We start from the raw sequence: 18764 nt of genomic DNA, 5'->3' as shown, positions 1-18764 counted from the left end.
TTTTGGTGGCTGAACTTGGTTCACCCAAAGCAACTCAGTCCTGACTTTTCCTAGCTAAAGGGGTGGGGGGAGGGGCTACAGGTTCATCGAAACTCATCACCCTGTTCTCCGCATAGACAATCAAACTGAAAAAGGCATGAATTTCAAGACAGAGTCACATTCATATTTTGCGTGACAAAAGCCAGCCAATCAACCCCATGCCGAAATAAGTGTACACCCGCAAACCTCTCTGGGGTGGTGGGGTGCAGAGACCTTGACTGTGGTTGAAGAGGCCTCAGAGTCTTTCTGCTTCTCCACACGGGGCCAGCAAGGCCTTGCCCCAAAAGTGAATCATCGGCAAGGGCACCCCACGACCCCCAGCTTTGGCAGCGCCGGTCAGCCCTCACACTGTGCTCCTCGGTGACAGAAGTCAGGGACAGAGCAGCTCGGTGTGTGACCGAAAAGATGGCGCAGGTGCTCTTACGCCTCAGAATTTCTCCTCAGGGCACAGCACTGGGGGGAAAGAAGGAGAAAACTGGTAGCCAGTAACGGCAAGATTATTAAGTGTGAAAATGCAAAATGTCCGAAGGTGATTAAAGTGCCTGATGATTTTAGCTCTAGGTCTAGTGGCCTCTCTCCTGCGGTCCAGAGGGTGAATGGATGGAAAGGACATGTAGGCTCTTTTGTTATTTCCATGACTCCTTTCTAAAACCCTTTCTCTTCCCCTTTGTCTACTCAAGTTTAGTGACTAAACCCTGTTTGCTGAACCCCGGCCTTAGGTACTGGGGTTATCGGTGGTTTCATAGTCTTTTGAAAATTGTGCAATAATTCTCCGAGCCAGTGGGTTAGTGGTCTTCAGCAGTTCGGCTGCTGAGGGCCGGGACTTTGGGGTTGCCTTGCTCCCCTTTTTCTGTAGTAAGGCCTTGAATTCGTCGTTTCTGCCAGCATCCAGGTTAGCACTGCCGCTTGACCCCGCAGAGGCAGCTGACTCACTGACTGGAGAATCAGCTGGGTTCTTCCCTGGTGAATGGGAGCTTGGTCTGCTGCCGCCTGCAAAGGCCTCCCCAGGCTCTTTCCAGCCAAGCAGCTTTCTTTTGGACCTAAATAAGAAAAAGTTTGCTTTGAGTGAATTCAACGCGGCAGATGTTTCCTAATGCCTCATATAACTTCACAAAGGCCAGTGACATGATCTGGAAGCTTCTACACAGCAGCCTCATGAGCAGTTGCACTGACCAGCTTTCTCCCTCTCTCCCTCTCTCTCTCACTGCTAAGTCCTCAGAGTCCCCTGTCTGGCTCCCTGGCTCTACCCTCCTTTCAGTGTCCATAGCTGGAGGGCCTGCAGGGTTCTGGGACCAAGGAAGAATTTAAGGAGTCAAGGCTATTTGCTCAGTGACTCTGACTCAAGACAGCCTGAGGAAACTGATGCTCCTGCACCTCTGGGAACTGGGATCTTTCTAGTTTTTCTCACCACCAAACCCCTGCTCTTTGCCCTTGTCCAAGAACAGGGGGTCGCCATCCGATCCCCCTTCACCTCCATTCCTGCTCTGATACCCGGCTCGGTGCCCCACTGCACTACTCCTTTTAAATTATTTTTTATTGACATAGAATGTATTATTTGCTTCAGGAGTACAGGTCTGGGATTCATCCATCTTACACAATTCACAGCGCTCACCACAGCACATACCCTCCCCAGTGTCCATCACCCTGCCACCCCATCCCCACCGCACTTCTTGCTAAGATTTGTTTGATACAATGAAGGCTGTGAAGGGTTAAATGTCTCTGTCTGTAGACAGAGCTGCGGAGAGAGCAGATGGAGCCACAATAGGCCGTGCTGTTGCTAGGAGACGAGGGGCCTCTCACTCGGCACCTGGTCCTCCCTTCCCGCGCCCCTCCTCCACTTCACCCAAAGATGTCAGCAAATTGCATCTGCGAGGTCTCAGACCGCCATTGCCACATGTGGGTATCTGAACTTAGTCTCCAGCTTTCAATGCTCATGGCTGCTTAGAGGTCTCAAAAGGGCAGGCATTTCCAATAAGAATTAAGAAAATGGGTCTCGACCTGTGTATCACAGTAAACAAATCTTCCGTTGTGCGTGAAGCCACAAACACGTCATCGTCATCTTCGGCGATCCATTCGGCTGTTTTATCACTAATGACACTTTTTTCTGCAGTGCTTGGTTCCACAGAGGTCCCTAGGCATAAGAACCAGAAGGAATTAAATACTTCGACCACAATAGTTAGGACAAAGCACATTCTCATATGAACCTCATTCGATGTTCAAAGCAACTCCAAAAGGGCTGCTGGGCAGAGACCCTTAATGTCTCCATTTCGCAGAGGAACACGATGTTCCAGAGGTTAGTGTTTGGGTCAAGGTGGCCTGACTGGTGAAGATCAGCATGGGTCCTTGTTTTCTCATGCCTTTTCCATGACAACAGGTTCCCTGAACATTCTCTTGCTTTGAATGCATCATTTTTCAGAAATCAAGAAGCTGAGAGTAATCTAAAGCAATGACTCAAGCAGTAGGTGGGAGCGGGACCGAGCTGAATCTCAGAGGAGCCTGTGGAGTTTGACAAAGCATAATCTAAAATTACCTGTGGCTTTGACTTGTTTGCCTGTTCTTGTCTGTATGATTTAACTTGTGCTGAAAGCCCAAATCAGCTTACAAAAGGTCTTAAGGTTTTTTTTAAAATTTTACTTATTTATCTGAGAGAGAGAGCGAGCATGGGGGGAGGAACAGAGGCAGACAGAGGGGGGACAAGCAGACTCTGCGCTGAGCAAGGAGCCCGATGATGCAATGTGGGGCTTGATCCCAGCACCCCGACCTCTCAGGATCATGACCCGAACAGAAACCAAGAGTTGGACGCCTAACTGACGAGCCACCCAGGCGCCCCAGGGAGGTGATAAGATTTTGATGTTTGGTGTTAAGGGTTCAAAAAAAGGATGAGAAACACGGATGGGTGTGGAGGACAATCTATTAAGTGAAATAGGCGGTCCACAAAAGACCAGTGCGATGTGATTCCACTTACATGAGCTCCCTAGAGAGAGTCAGATTCATAGAGACAGAAAGTAGAAGAATGGTTGCCAGGGGCTAGGGGGAGGGAAGAGCAGTGAGTTATTGTTTAGTGCGTACAGACTTCAGTGTTGCAAGATGAAGAGCGCTCTGGAGAGGGAGGGCGGTCATGGTGGCCCAACATCGGGAATGTACCCAACGGTACTGAGGTGAATGCTTAAAACGTGGTGAAGATGGTAAATTTCAAGTTATGTGTATTTGGCCACAATTGAAACAAAAAGGGGACATGAAACAACGACCCCAGAAAAGGATGAGAAAGATTATCTAGCCTAGTCTTATTGTCCTGGGAAGCGCCAGCCTCAAAGAATCCAAGCAAGTGAGCTCCCTTTCCTCTAGAAAGCACTAAGAAAGGGTGCCGCTGGAAACCTATACCATTGTTTTCAGAGGCCTGCGAGCCAGCAGTGGCACCGGATTGCAGTCTGGGAGCGTACTGAGTCCTGTGTGTGAAACTGAAATGAGTGTGGCTAGCGAAAAGTGCTGTCCAGTGAGGCAGAGAGAGAGTTCCCAGGGCGGGGGATGTGCGCCTGATCAGGCAGATGGACTCCTAAGGTCCTAGGGTGCGAAGACCTAGTTTGATTGTATTCTCTCAGTCCTGGGGGTTCCAGGGTGGACTGGCCCAAACTGGGCCTTGGAGATCCACCCCTTCCTGGGTCACTCCTGATCCCAAGGGCTAGCGAGGTCTCTTTGGAAGAACCCCAACCCTCAAGAGATGCCTCCTACTGACCCACTTGTCCGGAACTCAGGATCATCACTGGGGGCAGGGACATTTGCTTCTGTCTCTGGCACTCTGTGCTCACTCTCATCTTGCCTGGGATTGAAAGGAAAAGCCAGCAGACAGTTTACTAACCTAGAGGACTGGGCTCCCTTTCACCTTCAGCCAGCAGTGGTGAAGTCGTCCTCGTACCAGGGGACTGCAGGTGGTCACTGGTGGGGGGACCCTTGGCCTCTTCCTGCAGGGTGATGATGGGGCTGAGAGGCAGCCTCAGCTCGGCCCCGTATGCCTCCATGTGAGCCGTGGGTGAGGTGAGAGGCAGGTACAGCACGCTGGGCTTTTTGGGAACGGGAGGTGGGATCTTGCCTTTCTTTCTCTCCACTTCCTCCTGGCTCTGGAGGCTGATCCTTTCAGGCAGGGCTCTCGCCTTGGGGCCCCCGTCCTCCATCATGCCCTGGGGAGGTTGCTGTGTTCCTGAGAAGAAAGCACCAGAGGAACTGGCAAAAGGTGTGAGAGCGAGAGAGGAGGGCGCTGGCGTCTCCCCGGGGCTTTTGCCCTCGGGGAAGCTGGAGGGCTTTGGTTTCCGCACCACCGTGTAGATGTCTGGAGGGAGTGGCTGCGTGGGTTGAGCTGAGCTCTTGGGAGTCATAGCCAAGGTCGGCGAGATGAGTGGGCACTCCTCGGGGACGGATGGTGGCTTGTGGACCAAGCTCGGAGGCCTTCGGGCCACGGGGGGCTTCTCCGCTATGGGAGGTTTCATCTTCCTCTCGGGCAAGGTGAAGACTTCCGTGGCTGGATCCTCAGCATAGTCAGGGCTCTCCATGTCATCTTCTGGCTCAGACTTGCTGACAGACCTCAGGCGCACGGAACGGAGGTCCGACTGAGTGACCATGGGCATAACGGGCTGGTTGGGGCTCGTCTTCTGGGCCAGCTTGGCCCCAAAATTGGTATCTGAGTGATGCCGGCTCACCTTGGTTTTGCCTCGGATGGAGATGCTCATCCCAGACAGATCCAGGCTGGTCGAAGAGGTCAGCGGCAGGTCAAATGACAGCCGCGACTTGGACATTTTGTCCATCGGCGAGGTTGGGGGGAGCGACGACTTCCTCTCAGGGACCACCGGACGCACCCGGACGCCACCACTCAGAGGGGGCAGGTGGCCCAGGGTCAAGGACAGGGAGACAGTGGGCGTCGGGGTCTCTGACTGGCTGGAGTAGCCACTGGAGGGTGACATCAGCCCAGTGGGCCTTCCAGGGGAGGATACTTCCCTGGCCTCTACCTCAATGGAGAGCTGAGATGGTGTCGTGGCTCTGGATGTGGAAGGGGAGGCGAGAGACTCTGAGCTGCCCTGAACTTGGCTGCACTCGATGACTGTGGTGCCAGTGGCAGTGCTGGAGCTAGACAAGGACTGGTAGGTGTCGCCAGACTTCCAGTCAGTGAGATACCAGTGGTGGGAGAATTGTGGACCTTCCGGATCTTTGAAAGTTGGCGCAGCTGGGTGACCCTGAGCATCGGAGTGGGACGAGTGACGTCCTTGGTGTTCCAAGGAGAGGCAGAGGCTCCTGGGCCTCTGGTCCTTGGGCAGTGCTGACCCACCTTCTGGTGAGAGGGCCAGCTCATCTTTGACCAGAGAGACGCTGCGCATGGGTGGGGAAGGCTTCTTCTTGGCCTTCCTGAGCGAGATACTCTTGGATCTCTGCCTTCTGTGCTGGGCCTCCTGCTGGGCGCTGAGGGAGGCGATGTTGTCAGCACTGTTACTGCCCTCAGAACTCGTACTGGCACAAGGCAGGGCAGAGGCCTCGCTAGCCTTCTGCTCCTCCTCGTAGGCTACCTCCACAGTGCCCGAGTCTGTGGGCACAGACAGCGACCGCTCCCGGAACCTGCTGTCCCCCGGTGGGCCTGTCTCCAGCTTCGAGGTACCACTAGTGAGAAGGCCCATCTTGGAGGGTCGCTCGGACGCTTGCCGTTGTTGAGAAGGGTGCTCAGAGTAGGCAGCCGACCCGCTGCATCCTGCAGGGTTATCACGAGTAACCAAGAGGGCAGCGGCCTCCTTAGGAACCGGAGGGGGCAGCGAGTGCAGAGAGACCCAAGCATTGCCTGAGGAAGGATTTCTTCCGTGTTCGCCGACTCGACTGCTCTGGCTGGCGGCACTTGGAGTCATGTAGGTAAGAGTATCTCCCTTCCAGGAAGGAGAGAACGACGATTCTGTCGGCCCGTTGCAAGAACTGGGGACGCTGTACACCATTCCCACGCTCTCCATGCCAGGGCGGTTTGTGGCACTGCACGCCTGGAGAGGTTCTTCCGGCTCACTAGAAGGACTCCTTAGTACTGGGGAGGTGAGATTTGGGAACTGAGCTTCCTGGCCGACTGCAACTCTTCCATGCACACCTTCTGGAGCGGAATGACTGGGCCTGATGTCCAAGGTGGTGGCGCGGGCCACGCCGCCTGCCAGCCTGCTGCTGTGACCTGGAGAAGGTAAACACAGAGAGTGAGTCCTGCCACCGGGGATCGCCCTCAAGGTCGTCCTCTCGAGACAGGAGCACCAAAGCTTTGCCAAGAAGCATCTGCCAAGAGCTTGGTCGGGATTCCTTGGTTCTTCCTCTCCCTAGATGAGGATGCTGGGGAAGTTGGGTCCTTGCCCATCACCACACAGTGAGTCACGGGGTGCCTGCCCTTGAATTATCCAGGAGCCTGCCAAGGCCTTGCTGGCTTTAATTATTCCTTTTGGGAGCTCAAATGGTATGTGGGGCTACCTGGGGCTTCCCCCCACCCCCGGAGCTTTTGGCCCAGGCTCACGAACCATCCCAGATCTCAGTGCTCACTCTCTCCTGAGACGAGAGTAGGGGCTGTGGAATTGCCAAAGGACAGCGTGTGGGGCTTGCAGCCCTGGCAATGAACCTGGAGTAGGCCACAGCTGGCAAGTTCAGAGCCTGGTTGCATTTTTGGCACCTGGCATTTTCTAGCTTTGCCCCTACACAAAAGAGTTAGGGTGACCACAGATGTGGGGAAACCACTGTGATGTCCAAAGTCCCCAAAGATGTTCTCATCTACAACAATCATTACTGTCACATCATCGCTGCTCCTATGACTATAATAAATGTGTAAGAGCAGCCACCATTTGCTTGACACCCACCATGTAGCAGGCACATGGCAGGCCAATTACATGTAGCAGCTCTAATCCGTGTGATGGCTCTGCCAGCTTGGTATTACTGTACAATCGAAGGCGCTGAGGCTCAGAGGGGTTTTGAAGATTGGACAAGGCCTCATGGTTTTATTAAGTGGAGAGGCCGGGACTCACATCCATCTCTCTCTGGTCTGCACCCTTTGGCTGGCTTCCATTTAGTGGCAGTAATGGTCTGTTAAGAGAATGCTTTTTGCCGTGGTTCCTGCCTTGATCCATCTGCCTAAACCTGACACATGTGCCTCTATTCCATGTAGAATGGGAGGCAATAACATAATGAATTTACCAGCCTGGGAGGCCTGTTTTCCATATTCTGTTGATGCCCTTGACAAAGGGCCCTTGGTTATCCTTAATTACCACATCTGCTTTTTTTTTTTTTTTAGGACATCCAAAGCCCCCCATCCCCCACCCCCACCCCCCACACACTGAATTACTCCTGGGTGGCAGGGCTGGTGGAAGGGAAAAGGGGAAAGGTCTGGGGCATCAGCTGTGATGGGGTCACCTTGGTCTCGCTGGGAAAAGTTAGAGAATCCAATAATGGTCCGCCTCCGCCTCAGGGTGGATTTGGGGTTCACGGCTGTCTCTGTGTTAAACAACGAGTGTCGCAAACTTGCGTGTTTATCAAACTGCTGCCCTGTAGCCAAAATAAAGACACTTGGGTGCATCCTGGTTTCTGTTTACAGCGCACTGGAAATCGGTCTGAGGCACACAGGAGGGGTGATGGCGGTAGCAATGAGCATGAACAGAGTCCAGGAAAGTGGCCCTCTTTCCTCATCCCACCCAATTCAGCCCTGGGCACCCACGACCCCAAGACATACATGTTGGCTTTCACAGGTCGCACCCTGGGTCACCTGTGAGCCCTAGGTGGCTGAGAGCCAGGGCTTTCAATCAGAACCAACTGAGCAGCTTTTGAAACCCTCGGACCTCAACCTCATCAAGGACACTTAAATCTCTGGCTGTAGGGCCCCGGCAGGAGCATTTTTCTGGAACTTCCCGGGCGACTGATCATTTAGACGTACAGCCCGGGGTGAGAGCCACAGGTGTAGAGAGACAGGTTGAGACTAGATGTTGCTTGATTGTAACCATTTCTCAAAGAAAGCCTTTGTATGGGCCAGTAAGGACAGGGCCTCCAAAAAGCTGCCCCACTCGCCCCCCACCAGCCAGGAAGCTGCCCGATAGGCTGTCCTCCAGTCACCTGATCACATCTTATCAACGTTCACTCCTGTGTAGTGATTGAGATCTATTTCTCCTGAAACCCGGGGTCAGTCTTTTCTCCAGCGGAATTGCTGGGGCAAGGGTGGGGTAAGGCACACTGCTCCCCACCCCCTGCCCCCCGTGTTGTCCCTCATTCCGCTGCAGCAGCGGCAGCGGCAGCGGGCTCACCAGACCCCGCCATCTCAGCCCCATGGCTGCATTTGTACCCACTGCCCACCCTGCCCCCAGCAAGCCGCTCTGCGGGCAAAACTCAGGGCCAGGCTCATTGAGAGTGAGGTGGAAGTTGAGAGACAAAGTGCCCACCTTCCCTTCATGAGTCTCTCTTCCAGGCCTTCACTTCCCTTGGCACATCTCCCTAGGCTCTGGGCTCTGCCTCTGATTTGCCTGCCAAGAGGATGCCGGGGGTGCCCGATGACCCCATATTCATGGAGCGCTACCACACGGGGCCAGATCTGCCCTCATGGCCTTCAGCAGTTTTCTCCAGCATACCACGGACCAGTGATGGCTTCCAGGGGGCCTCTGGTCCCTTCAAGTTAGGAGGGCTTCCTGTCATCAGGTCACTGGCCCTAGCTCCTTCTGACATGACTGACCCTCCTCCTCTTCCACGTACAGCTGGTGGAGTGTGGAACATGAGTTAATAATGGGCATGGTCTAGGGTGCCCTGGGCTCCCAAAGCCACAGCCAGCTGAGCCGCATTTGCCTTGGTCTCTTTCCATTACTTCCCTTCTCAAACACTTGCTGCACAAGGTGAAGACGCCCACCTCCCTGGCAGACCGAGTGGCTACTGAACGTGCCCCGAGGCCCTGGCTCTGTGGCCCGGGTGGGAGCCTCCCTTTGAATGCCAGCACCACAAACCTCCCACTTCCACTCCGACTCCTATCTGTGTGCTACAAACCTTGCCTCTGGCACAAGAAGTTCTCTCTTGCCAAACCAAACCTAACTCACAAACTTGAAATTCCCATGGACATTCCGAAGAGCACACGCGTTCACAGAGTCCTAGCATTTTCTGTTAAGAGGAATTTGCTATCAAATGGGCTCGGTTAGTGTGGCCGTGCCAGGAGAGAGTGAAGAAAGAGCAGCCAGAGCCCCCCTCGCCTGCATGCCTCCATTGCCCCCCTCTCCCCACGAGAGCCATGACCTTGACAGTTCAGGGTGAGCCAGCAGCAGAGAAAAGTCTCGCTCCCTCCCCCAGTCCCCAGTGCATTTGGAGAGGATGGTCTGTAGTTGGCATGGAGGGAAGCAAACGGAGGTGGTGCTGATCGACTCTACCGGAGATGTTGATGGGCACAATGTCAGAGTGCGTGGAGCAAGGCTGAAGCCACCGCTTTTCCTCTAGGATGGGCAGAGGGGAGGGGCTATTCCAGGCAGCTTGCTTGTCGGCTGTGGTCAACAGGCTCAGGGAGGCCTCAGGGGCCCTCACACCCTGGGTGGTGGTCTCATCCTCGTTCAGCTGCCGTTTTATAGGCTGTTGGGAAAGAAGGTGATGGGAAGGGTGTGCTCCCGACGAGATGAGCCATGCCCACGGGATGGCTGTCTAGACAGGGTGGTCAGAGGCTTCGTCTGGGAGGCAGGGAAGTGTGGACGGGCTGCCAGGCCAGACACCTGCTGGGTAGGGCTCCTCTCGGCAGGGCCTCAGGGTAGCTGTGCTGGTGAGGAGAGGTGAGCAGCAGCTTCCGGTGGGTAAGGTGCGAGGCTCAAGGTCCCCCATCAATGAGCACAGAGAGAGCTCTGCCCTGCTGGCTCTCACAGGTGGGGGAAGAGGCAACTCACCATCGATACAAACTCCAGACGCCTGCCCGCCTGAGGCCTTGGGCTAGGAGTGGGCTCAGGGGCCTCATCAGCAGAGCGGAAGGTCTGCCCCAGAAGTCTGGCCTCCGAGTACTGTTCCTCATATTCTTCTGAAAAATAGCACAGTGGATACACATTCTAGGGGGCCACGGCCAAGCACTGGGCTGGGAGAGGACCGCAAGCTGGGGCTCCTGCTCTAGCTGCCCGGCCTGACTTGCTTTGTTTCTTTGTGGTTTGGCCCGGTGTCCGAGCCTCTGGCTTCGGAAACGGAAAAATGCCTACTCCCCAGGACTACAAGGGCCGAGGACAAAAGTCGGTAGAGTCGAGTTGCGCTGGTTCTGAGACCAAGCCTGTGTCTTGACGGTCCCCACCTTAGGTGGTTGACTTGGAGGAGAGGCTCAGGGTGCAGACACCTCTTGGTCCTTTATCCTCTCTCTGAAGCCCTGCAGCTCCTCAGGTTTTCTGCAGGCCTACCAGGGAAAGGACCTGTTGGAAGCATGAAGAAATCTGCACTGGGAAGTCCAACATGCAGTGCTCCCTTGGGTCTCAAGAACTCTCAGCTGAGCTTCCGAGGGCCTGGTTCCCTGCACCTTCGTTCCACTGTGGGTGGTTGTCAGGTCCAGGGGAGCTAAGGTGAGGGAGAGGGAAGGCAGAGGTAGTAGCAGAGAAGGAAGGAGAAGTTGAGGGGCATCGCCAGCGAATAAGAGGGATGCACAAGGTTTGAAGGGGCTTCACTGAAGTGATGAGTTCGATGAGTAGATGAGGAACATGAGAGAGCAAAGAACCAACGGGGGTGGGGCTTTCTGCTCATCTGAACAAAGACTTTAAGACTCATAGAAACTTGGAGGCTGAGGTGCCTCAAAAGTCCTCTGGTTCAACACCCCATTCTGGGCTCAGAGTTCCTTCTCAGCAGCCCTTCTAGATGCTTCTTCAGCCTCCACACAGACCCGCAGAGAAGGGGAGCTGCCATCCTCCCAAGGCAGCTCATTCCATCCAAGGACAGTTGGGGCTGTGGCAGGAAAGCTCTTCCTTAACTCGAGGTGAAATCTGCCTCCCTCCATGTTTCCTCCACCCACTGGTCCCAAATCTGCCCATGGTGGCAACATAGAGCACACTGACTCCTTTTCTGCATGGCAGCTCCTCTCTTATCTGAACACAAGGCTCGTGGTGTCCTTTGGAATCTTGCTTCTCTAAGGTTACCACTGCCCTGGCAAGGGAGGCGAGGGTTTGGGCTAGAATCCAGTTGGGTGGCCCAGCTACCTTTTTCTACTCTCCATAAGAGTTGACCTTCGTTGGTGTGGGTAAACGAGAGCTGACAAGACTTCTTTTCGCACTTAACGTTCACTCAACAAATGCCTACTGAGCACCTCTTGGGGAATCCAGCTCTGTGCCGGGTGCTTCTGGAAACGCGAGGGTACTAAGAGATGTGATTCTTTCTGTCGAGAAGCTTGGTCGGTAGGGTTAGGTGGATGGACGATAAGCCCAGTACCAGTAGGTGAATGAGTTAATGAGTGAACAAATGATAGAAAAAGCAGTTCAGAACTATGTAAGTCCTCTGGAGCTGGATGGCCCAAGGTGGCTCGCAGGAACACTGGTGAAGGGAATGAGCAAAGTGTAGAACTAGTGTTAAAGGGTTTTGAATGAGGCAAGAAGAGAACTGTGAAGAAAGTGTAAGGACTGGAAGTTGGAAGACATGGAGGAAGAGCTTCTGGGTCTGGAAGAGAGGCCTCAGTGGGACAGCGGGTGCCTGGAGTTTGTGCCTGGAGTGCTATGGAGTTTGCGACTACCACTGAGATTTTATTTGTATTCATTACTTCATGGAGATATAACTTACCTACAGTAAGGTGTACAAACAACTTCAGTGCACAGCTCAGTGAATTTTGACATATGCACGGCTCTTGTAACCTCCGTCCAGGTACTGTAACACCCCAGTTGTCTCTTTCACAGCACTGAGTTTTAATCTCTTTGCCACTTACATTGGCTTAATCCCTCCGTTCAATGTGTATGGTTTTCGTATTGCAAGGTCCTAGCAGCGACCGCACTGTTCTCTCTTTTGTGTTAGCTTTAATATGGTGCCCAGCTAAGCCTGTGTTCCAAAGGACATGTATTGGGAGTTGACAGTGCATCTTATCGGGGTCTCTCCACTTGCAAGATACTCTTACTGAGCAAGTTACATACCATTTTTAATTCTCACAAAACTGTGTGCCACATGGGGAACTGGAATCTCACTTTAAAGATGACTGATTCATTGGAAGCTTTAGGTAATCTGCATAATGTCCCACAGCTAGTTAGGTGAGGGATGGGAATGAGATTCTAGCTCTGTCTGATTTCAGAGATTGGATTTTCTCACTCTGCCCAGTGCACGCAGTCTGACTGCTCAGGCACCATGACTGGGCTGTTTGTCCAGGTCGTGTGGACCCAGCTTTTTGTACAGCATGCTCCTCTGTGTACTCCAAAGACACTGGGCTGTGAATTGGGGATGAGGAGACCTCTGGGTGCTGTGTATCGGGCTTACTTATTTTTCGCTCTTTTTTTTTTTTTTAAGTAGGCTTCATGCCCAACATGGAGCCCAACGCAGGGACCGAACCCACAATTCTGAGATCAAGACCTGCGCTGAGATCAACAGTTGGTCGCTCAAGCTCAACCAACTGAAAGTCGGGCTTACTCTCACGAGGCAGTTGCTCCCCAGGAGACACATGGACAGGTTGTGGCAAGAGCAGAATGGGTGAAGCCCTGAGGGGGAGACCCTGCAGATGCCTCCATTGTCCTTGGGTGCCAGGATTCCAAAGGCATGGGCAACATGGCAAGAGAGGGTCTAGAAGGTCTGTGAGCCCACCCTGTGGGAATTTCTCCCCCAGCTCCCTTTGTAAGTGGCTTGACCACTGCCCTGCTTCTGCTTCTGCCCTTTTCTCCCTCGTGGCCTCCTGAACTGAAAAATAAAGGGGTGGGGGTGGAGTGGGGTGGTGGTGGCGAATAAACAGCCCGAGAAATTGAGCCCTCTCGAATCATTTAGTCTGGAAGGTAAAAAGATGGGGAGATGTGTGTGTTTTTTTGTTTTTCAGTGGGGTTTAAACTGTTCTCTCTCTCTTTTTTCCTCTTGCTTGTCCCTGTCCTCTTTCTTCTTCGCCTCCCTCCAGCCGCTGCGCATCTCGCCTGTGGGCTCCGGCCGCAGCCCCCCTCCCTCTCAGTACCTTGCAACAGGCTCTGGAGATTGAGCTGCGCCTCTCGAAGCAGCTCCTCTACACTCGGGGGCCTGCCCGAGGAGAGGAACACGTTCACTGGCTGTCGCCATGACGACCTCGAGTGGGCAGTCGCTGTCGCATTTTCCCGACCCGAGTTAGCTGCAGCTAGGGAAGGAGAGAGTCAGTGAGAGGCGCAGGCGGGGGGCAGGGGGGGTGGGGGGCGGGGGGGGCGGCGCGCGGTGGCCAGTGGGCGCCCGCGGTTCCCTAAGCCCCGCCCTGCCGGGGGCGGGGGGGGCGGTGCGAGGCTGAGCTTAAAAGGCGGGGACTCGCCAGCCGCAAGACTTTTCCTCGACAGATCCTGCCGCAGTACACTCCCTCCCGCTCCGCCAGCCGCCGCCCGCCCCGCCGCCGCCTGCCGCCCGCCGCCTGCCGCCCGCGTCCGCGGCGCCTCCCGGCTCCCGCTGCCGCCCGCCCTCTCTGATCACCGGGACGAGGTAAAGCGCCCCGGGCCGAGCCGCTGGGCCCTCCGGCCGGAGCGCCCGCCCTCCGTGCTCGCCCCAGTGGGTGTGGCTCGGCCTCTCCCGCGCCCCGCCGCGACACTTCGGTCCCCTCCCCCCGCACGCGCCCCACCGCGGCATTTCAGCCTCCTGTCGCGGCCTCCAGCTCCCCACCCCCACCCGCGCCCCCGCCCTCAGACCCAGGGCCCCTGAGCTACTCCTAATGTCCGAGTCCGCAGGAAATCTAAACAGCCTGCGCATGGCGAACGTGGCCCTGCGAGAAGAATTAAATGCCCTTCGCGGGGAGAATGCCAATTTGGGCCTTCAGCTCGGCAGAGCCCTAGCCGAGGTTAATTCCTTGCGGGGCAATGTGTCGAGCTACATCCGCTGGCCAGTGCCGGTGGTGCCCGTCCTTGCCGAGGAGAACTTTGACTTCCCGCTCAGCGAGATCGACGCAGTTCCCGAGGGGGATCTGCCTTTCCTGTGCTGGCCTCCCCCTCGCGCAGAGCCCGAGTACGCCTCGGACGAGCTATTGATTAGCGTGATCCAAGATTGCGGTACCTCCGACGCGCCCGTCGACCCTCCCCCGCGGGCCATTCCGCCCCCGCCGGCGCTGCCCCCGCCCCCAACCAAGGAGCAGCCCGCTCAGCCTCCTCTGCCGCCGCTGGAGCGGCCGGAGTTAGAGCCCTTCTCGGGCGACCCGGTCTACCTGGCCGAGTTCCTGATGAAGCTAGAGACCTTCATAGCGGACCACGAGGATCATTTCCCCGGGGGCGCTGAGCGGGTCGCCTTTCTGATCACCTTTTTCGCTGGCCAAGCCAAGAACTGGGCCATCTCTGTCACCCGGGAGGGAAGCCCCCTGCGTGCCAACTTCCCACGCTTCCTGGATGAGATCCGCAAGGAATTCTGCGGCCCCATCCCCCCGAGCGTGGCTAAAAAGGCCATCCGCAAGCTCAAGCAGGGGCACTGTACCCTAGGCAGCTATGCAGATGCTTTTCAGTTCCTGGCCCAGTTCTTGTCTTGGGATGACTGCCGCCTTCAAAACCAATTCCTTAAAGGCCTGTCAGAATTCTTCCGCAAGGAGCTCTTATGGTCAACTGAAATGGCCGACCTGGATGAGCTGATTCTCGAATGCGTGGAGATAGAAAGAAAAGTGCGCGTGCCCAAGCCAATCCCGCTCCCCGGGGTCCGCAACATCTTCTTCCCTTTCGCTGCGGACCCCAACGCAGACACTGATGATGAAGATTTCCACAGTGACGAAGATGAAGAGACACGCAAGCGCAGGCTTTACGACAGGGAGCAGCGGAGACGCGTGAGAGCTGTTCAGGAGGAGACAAGGGAGGAGGAGGAGAGGAGGAAGAAGCAGGAAGAGATGCGGAAGAAGCAGATGGAGGAGATGAGGAAGAAACTGGAAGAGAAGGAAGAGGAGGAGGAGGAGGACGACGAGGAGGTGGACGAGGAGGTGGACGTGGAGACAGTCAAGGATGAAGAGAATAAGGGCGATTTTGTGTGCCCCGTCCCACAGCCAGACCCCGACGCCGACCAGGATGGGGACCAGGAGCCAGAACCAGAGTCCGAGGATGAGACCCAAGACGATGACCTGGATGAGATGATGGAGATGGAGCCGACTGTCGCCCACGCTTCATCTCAGACCACTGGCTACTACCATGAGAATTTCCTAGACGCATCGCCTCCCATCATTCAGCCCAGCCGGAGGAGGAACCAGAATCGCGTCCCGCTTCTGGAGGGCCTTCCGGGCACTAATTCGCCATTCTACAGCTCGCCCCCACTGATTCGCCGCGCAGGTCGCCTGGGGCAACGCCAAATTCGAAGACGCCCACCCGTGCTGTTCCGCCTCACTCCTCGACAGGGGGGCCACCGGGCCGCACGTGGCCGAATTCGCGTGTGAGCCCTGGGGCGAGCTTGCCGCGCAGAACACACCCTTCGACTGCGTCCCCTGCCCCTGCTATCGCTGCCACACCTGCCCTATTTGCTGACCAGTACTTGAGGGAGTTCCAGACCTGTAGAGCCCGCAGAAGACCTGCAGAACTCCAGATCGTCTTGCAGCCATGACCAGAGAGGGACCCGTGTCCAAGCAAGGCCACCTGAGAAAGAAGGGGTCAGCAATAGCTGTCCTCTTGGAGCACACTCTGCTCAGTCTTGCAACAAGCTAGAGAGCAGGGTTCTGGGCCTGTTCCCATAAAAGAACTGGTCACCCTCTTGTGATCCCCCCTCTAGTTGTTCCTAACCCTCACCTCTCCTGCCTTTATTCACCCTGTGTTCTACGGTTTTATCCTTGGACTGGCTCACCAGGACTTCACCCAATGCCTCACTGAACTGCCCCATGAGCTAAAGGACAGGCCACACCGAACTCCTAAAGCCACTGAGGCCACTTAACGATATAATTGAAGGAGAGCAGGATGGTATCAAGAGATGTACGAAAAGCCGATGCTGGCTTCAAGTCCCCCGTCCAGCAGAAGGGCCATGAAGAGAACCCTACATCCAGCCCAGTGAGCGTGCGCAAAGCCACATGTCAAATGGACAACGTGGCTGAGATCGGCTCTTGACTGACCCAGCAAGCTGCTTCCTCCTCCCTACAGACTCCTGTATCAGGGCCCTTGGACCCATTCACCAAGTCTGGGACCCTCTCCTCTTACCACACTGCCTTCCCAGGCACCCCCAGGAGACAGAGCCCAAGGTTACAGGCTCTAACCCTTCTCTCCATGTTGCCCAAAGGGTGGAGGAGGGGGGAGGGGGAGGGGAGGAGGAGGACGAAGCAGCAGCAACAACTCAGCTTGACATTGTAAGGAGTGACTCTTTCCTTAGGGACGGTGGTCTCCTTCCCCCCAGGCCTTGGACTGCAGCCCCCAACCAAAGGTCTTTGCAGGAGACTCACATCCTTGAGGTACCAGAGGAGACCCAACTGGCCTTTCTTTCCTGGACTGCCAAAGAGAGAGAGGGCCTGGGGCCTGCTCTTTAACTTCGACTTCAAGGATTCCTTGGTTCTGAGAGGAGAGAGGAAGGTTCCTTCTCCAGCCTTGCAGCTGGGACGTCCTCCTGTTTCTCACATGGGGGCCAAGCCATGGCCGGGTGCCGGGCTTCGAGTAGACAATGAGGCTTAAGAGGGTGACCGCCTCCTAGTAACTCCTGGGACTTCTGGGTACAAACCCAGCCCCTCCCCCCAAAGAATCCTGCTGCTTCTCTTGGGTCCAGAAAACACTGCTTCAGCAGTGAAAAATATACACTATGTCACTCTGGGCCCAGAATGCCAGCCAGATCCACTGGCCTGAACTGCCCTTAGCACTGAGCTTCGTGCACAGTGCCTGGCAGCTGGGCGAGTGCAGCCACAGTGTCTGTGGCCGGAGGGAAGAAAACAGAGTAAATTATGCCTCTGTTCCTCACCGGAGTCTGACACAGAACCTCAGCCCAGCCTTAAGATTTTGAGCCTGGAGACAAGCGGAAGGAGCTGGAGGAAGAGGAGTCACAGAGAAACCCAGTCCTCCGGCTGGTTTCTGGTGAGGTCTCTATTCGTCAGTAGGAGGTAAGAAGCCCTTTTTGCTTATAACACCCTTGGGAGCCTGGGGAATTCGGGGAGCCAGGTTCCTAGAACCTGTTGCTGCCTTTTAAAAAGGCTCCCCCCTCCTCCAAGGAGAAAAGTAACAGATAATCATAACAGAAATTTTGGAAAATAGAGAAAACTGTTAAGGACCGAACACCCCCAGGCATTCAGAATCTGGCCACACGGACGCAGGTGCTGTTAACACTTTGATGCCTTTCTAGCATGTTCTTCCTCTGTCTTTTCAAAGCTGAGAATATGCTGTAAGCTCTTGATCAGCAGGATTTAAAATGGCTGCCACCTATGCAGTCATGCATACTGAATAATTTATTTAAGCAGTCTCCTAATTTGTTGGACGTTTTAATTGCCTGGTTTTCTCCATTCCTGCCAGTACAGGAGTCAACAACCGTGTAAAGAAAATTTTGTCTGTTTTTCAGCTATTTCCTCAGGAGAGAGTTCCAGAATGGGAACGGCTATCCTTCTAGGCTGTGGATCCTATTTGCTGACGGTCGATGCGCTGGGCCTGCTGCCTGCATCCCTGCTGGAGAAGTGCAAAGGACAGGTGCCTTGCACCCCTTCCTCCAGGGACCCTTCGGCATAGGCTCTGCTGTTCCCGTGGTGCCTCTCACCCTGAGCCCTTGAAGCCTCAGCCAGGGAAAGAGCAGATGAGCAGTGAGCTGGTTTCTGGCCCTTTGGTGGCAGGGGGGCTTGGGCTTCCCTTTGACCCTCTTCCCCCACCTTTCCTAGATCTTTAATATTTGTTGTGACGTAACAGCCACAAGAGCTGTAAGAGGAACTATGGGCTTTGGGTGCTTTCTTGGGTTGAAAGAAGGGGGGGGTGGGGGGTGGGGGGTGGGGGGGAAATGCATGCAGGGGTACAAAGGCAGCCCAAGGATTCCCAGAGACTCGGGAGGAAACCCGTTTGAAACAAATGTGTTATCGTTATTGTGTTATTGTTGCATTACTGTGTTGTGAAGATAAGAAATTGTTCTGTATGCTAAAGCTTTCTCCTCAATAAAAATATAAAGGGTGTGTAAGGACCGTGTCTCTCTGGATTATTGAGCAAACAGACATAGACGGGCACTCAGTAGGCATCAGAGATCATTTCCCAGGCACCTTGCCTGAATCAACCCTAGCCCGAAGCCTTGCAGTCTTCAGATGATGAAGCTAAGGCCCAGCCAGGCCCCAGGGACCTGCGGAGAGTCCTACGCACTTGGGGGTGGCAGTTGTTGGGAGGGAGGGAGGTAAAGAGACTAGTTATCTTGAAAAATAGCATTAGTTACACATACACACACACACACACACACAACATTGAAGGGAGGGTGGGAGGCCAGGGCGGGTGAGGCGGGAGGGCCCTTCCACTTTGGGGCACTAGGTGGTGCTACCGGACATAACTGAGCTGGCGACTGCCGATTCTTGAATCCGCTTGCCCAGAGCAGTTCACACACAGACCCTCCCTCCCAGCAAGATTTCACTGCTCCTTGAAGACTCTGGGGTCCGAAGAAACTGAATCCCCTTCTTGGATTTGCTAAGGTTTCCCAGCTATGAATTGGAATTCCCCCACCCCCAGCCCTGGGACAGTGGGTGG

General features: G+C 55.0%; 2 protein-coding genes across 7 annotated transcripts in view; one reads left to right on the top strand and one right to left on the bottom strand.

The window, feature by feature from the left end:
* Positions 1 to 754: 754 nt before the first annotated feature.
* Positions 755 to 18764, bottom strand: part of NHSL2 (NHS like 2) — a gene marked incomplete at both ends in the record, with an annotated part of 248043 nt that continues 230033 nt past the window's right edge. For 4 of the 6 annotated variants that reach the window (XM_080795069.1, XM_080795070.1, XM_080795071.1 and 1 more), the window contains 7 exons: positions 755 to 1079; positions 2038 to 2170; positions 3896 to 6223; positions 7441 to 7572; positions 9423 to 9618; positions 9924 to 10051; positions 13133 to 13288. In XM_080795069.1, coding sequence (XP_080651195.1) covers positions 755 to 1079; positions 2038 to 2170; positions 3896 to 6223; positions 7441 to 7572; positions 9423 to 9618; positions 9924 to 10051; positions 13133 to 13288 — 3398 coding nt within the window. The remainder of the gene's footprint in view (positions 1080 to 2037; positions 2171 to 3895; positions 6224 to 7440; positions 7573 to 9422; positions 9619 to 9923; positions 10052 to 13132; positions 13289 to 18764) is intronic. The other 2 variants (XM_080795073.1, XM_080795074.1) reach the window with 1 other exon arrangement.
* RTL5 (retrotransposon Gag like 5) lies at positions 13486 to 18215 on the top strand. Its single transcript, XM_080795076.1, has 2 exons — positions 13486 to 17161; positions 17614 to 18215. Exon 1 carries the CDS (start codon positions 13844 to 13846, stop codon positions 15527 to 15529), a length of 1686 nt encoding a protein of 561 aa, XP_080651202.1. The 5' UTR covers positions 13486 to 13843; the 3' UTR covers positions 15530 to 17161; positions 17614 to 18215.

Source organism: Martes martes, assembly GCF_963455335.1.
Source record: "Martes martes genome assembly, chromosome: X".
Taxonomy (NCBI): domain Eukaryota; kingdom Metazoa; phylum Chordata; class Mammalia; order Carnivora; family Mustelidae; genus Martes; species Martes martes.
This window is presented reverse-complemented; position numbering and strand designations above follow the sequence as displayed.

What these genes read in the sequence shown, in the direction of transcription:
- RTL5 (XM_080795076.1), top strand. Translation starts at nt 13,844, where the DNA reads ATGTCCGAGTCCGCAGGAAATCTAAACAGCCTGCGCATGGCGAACGTG.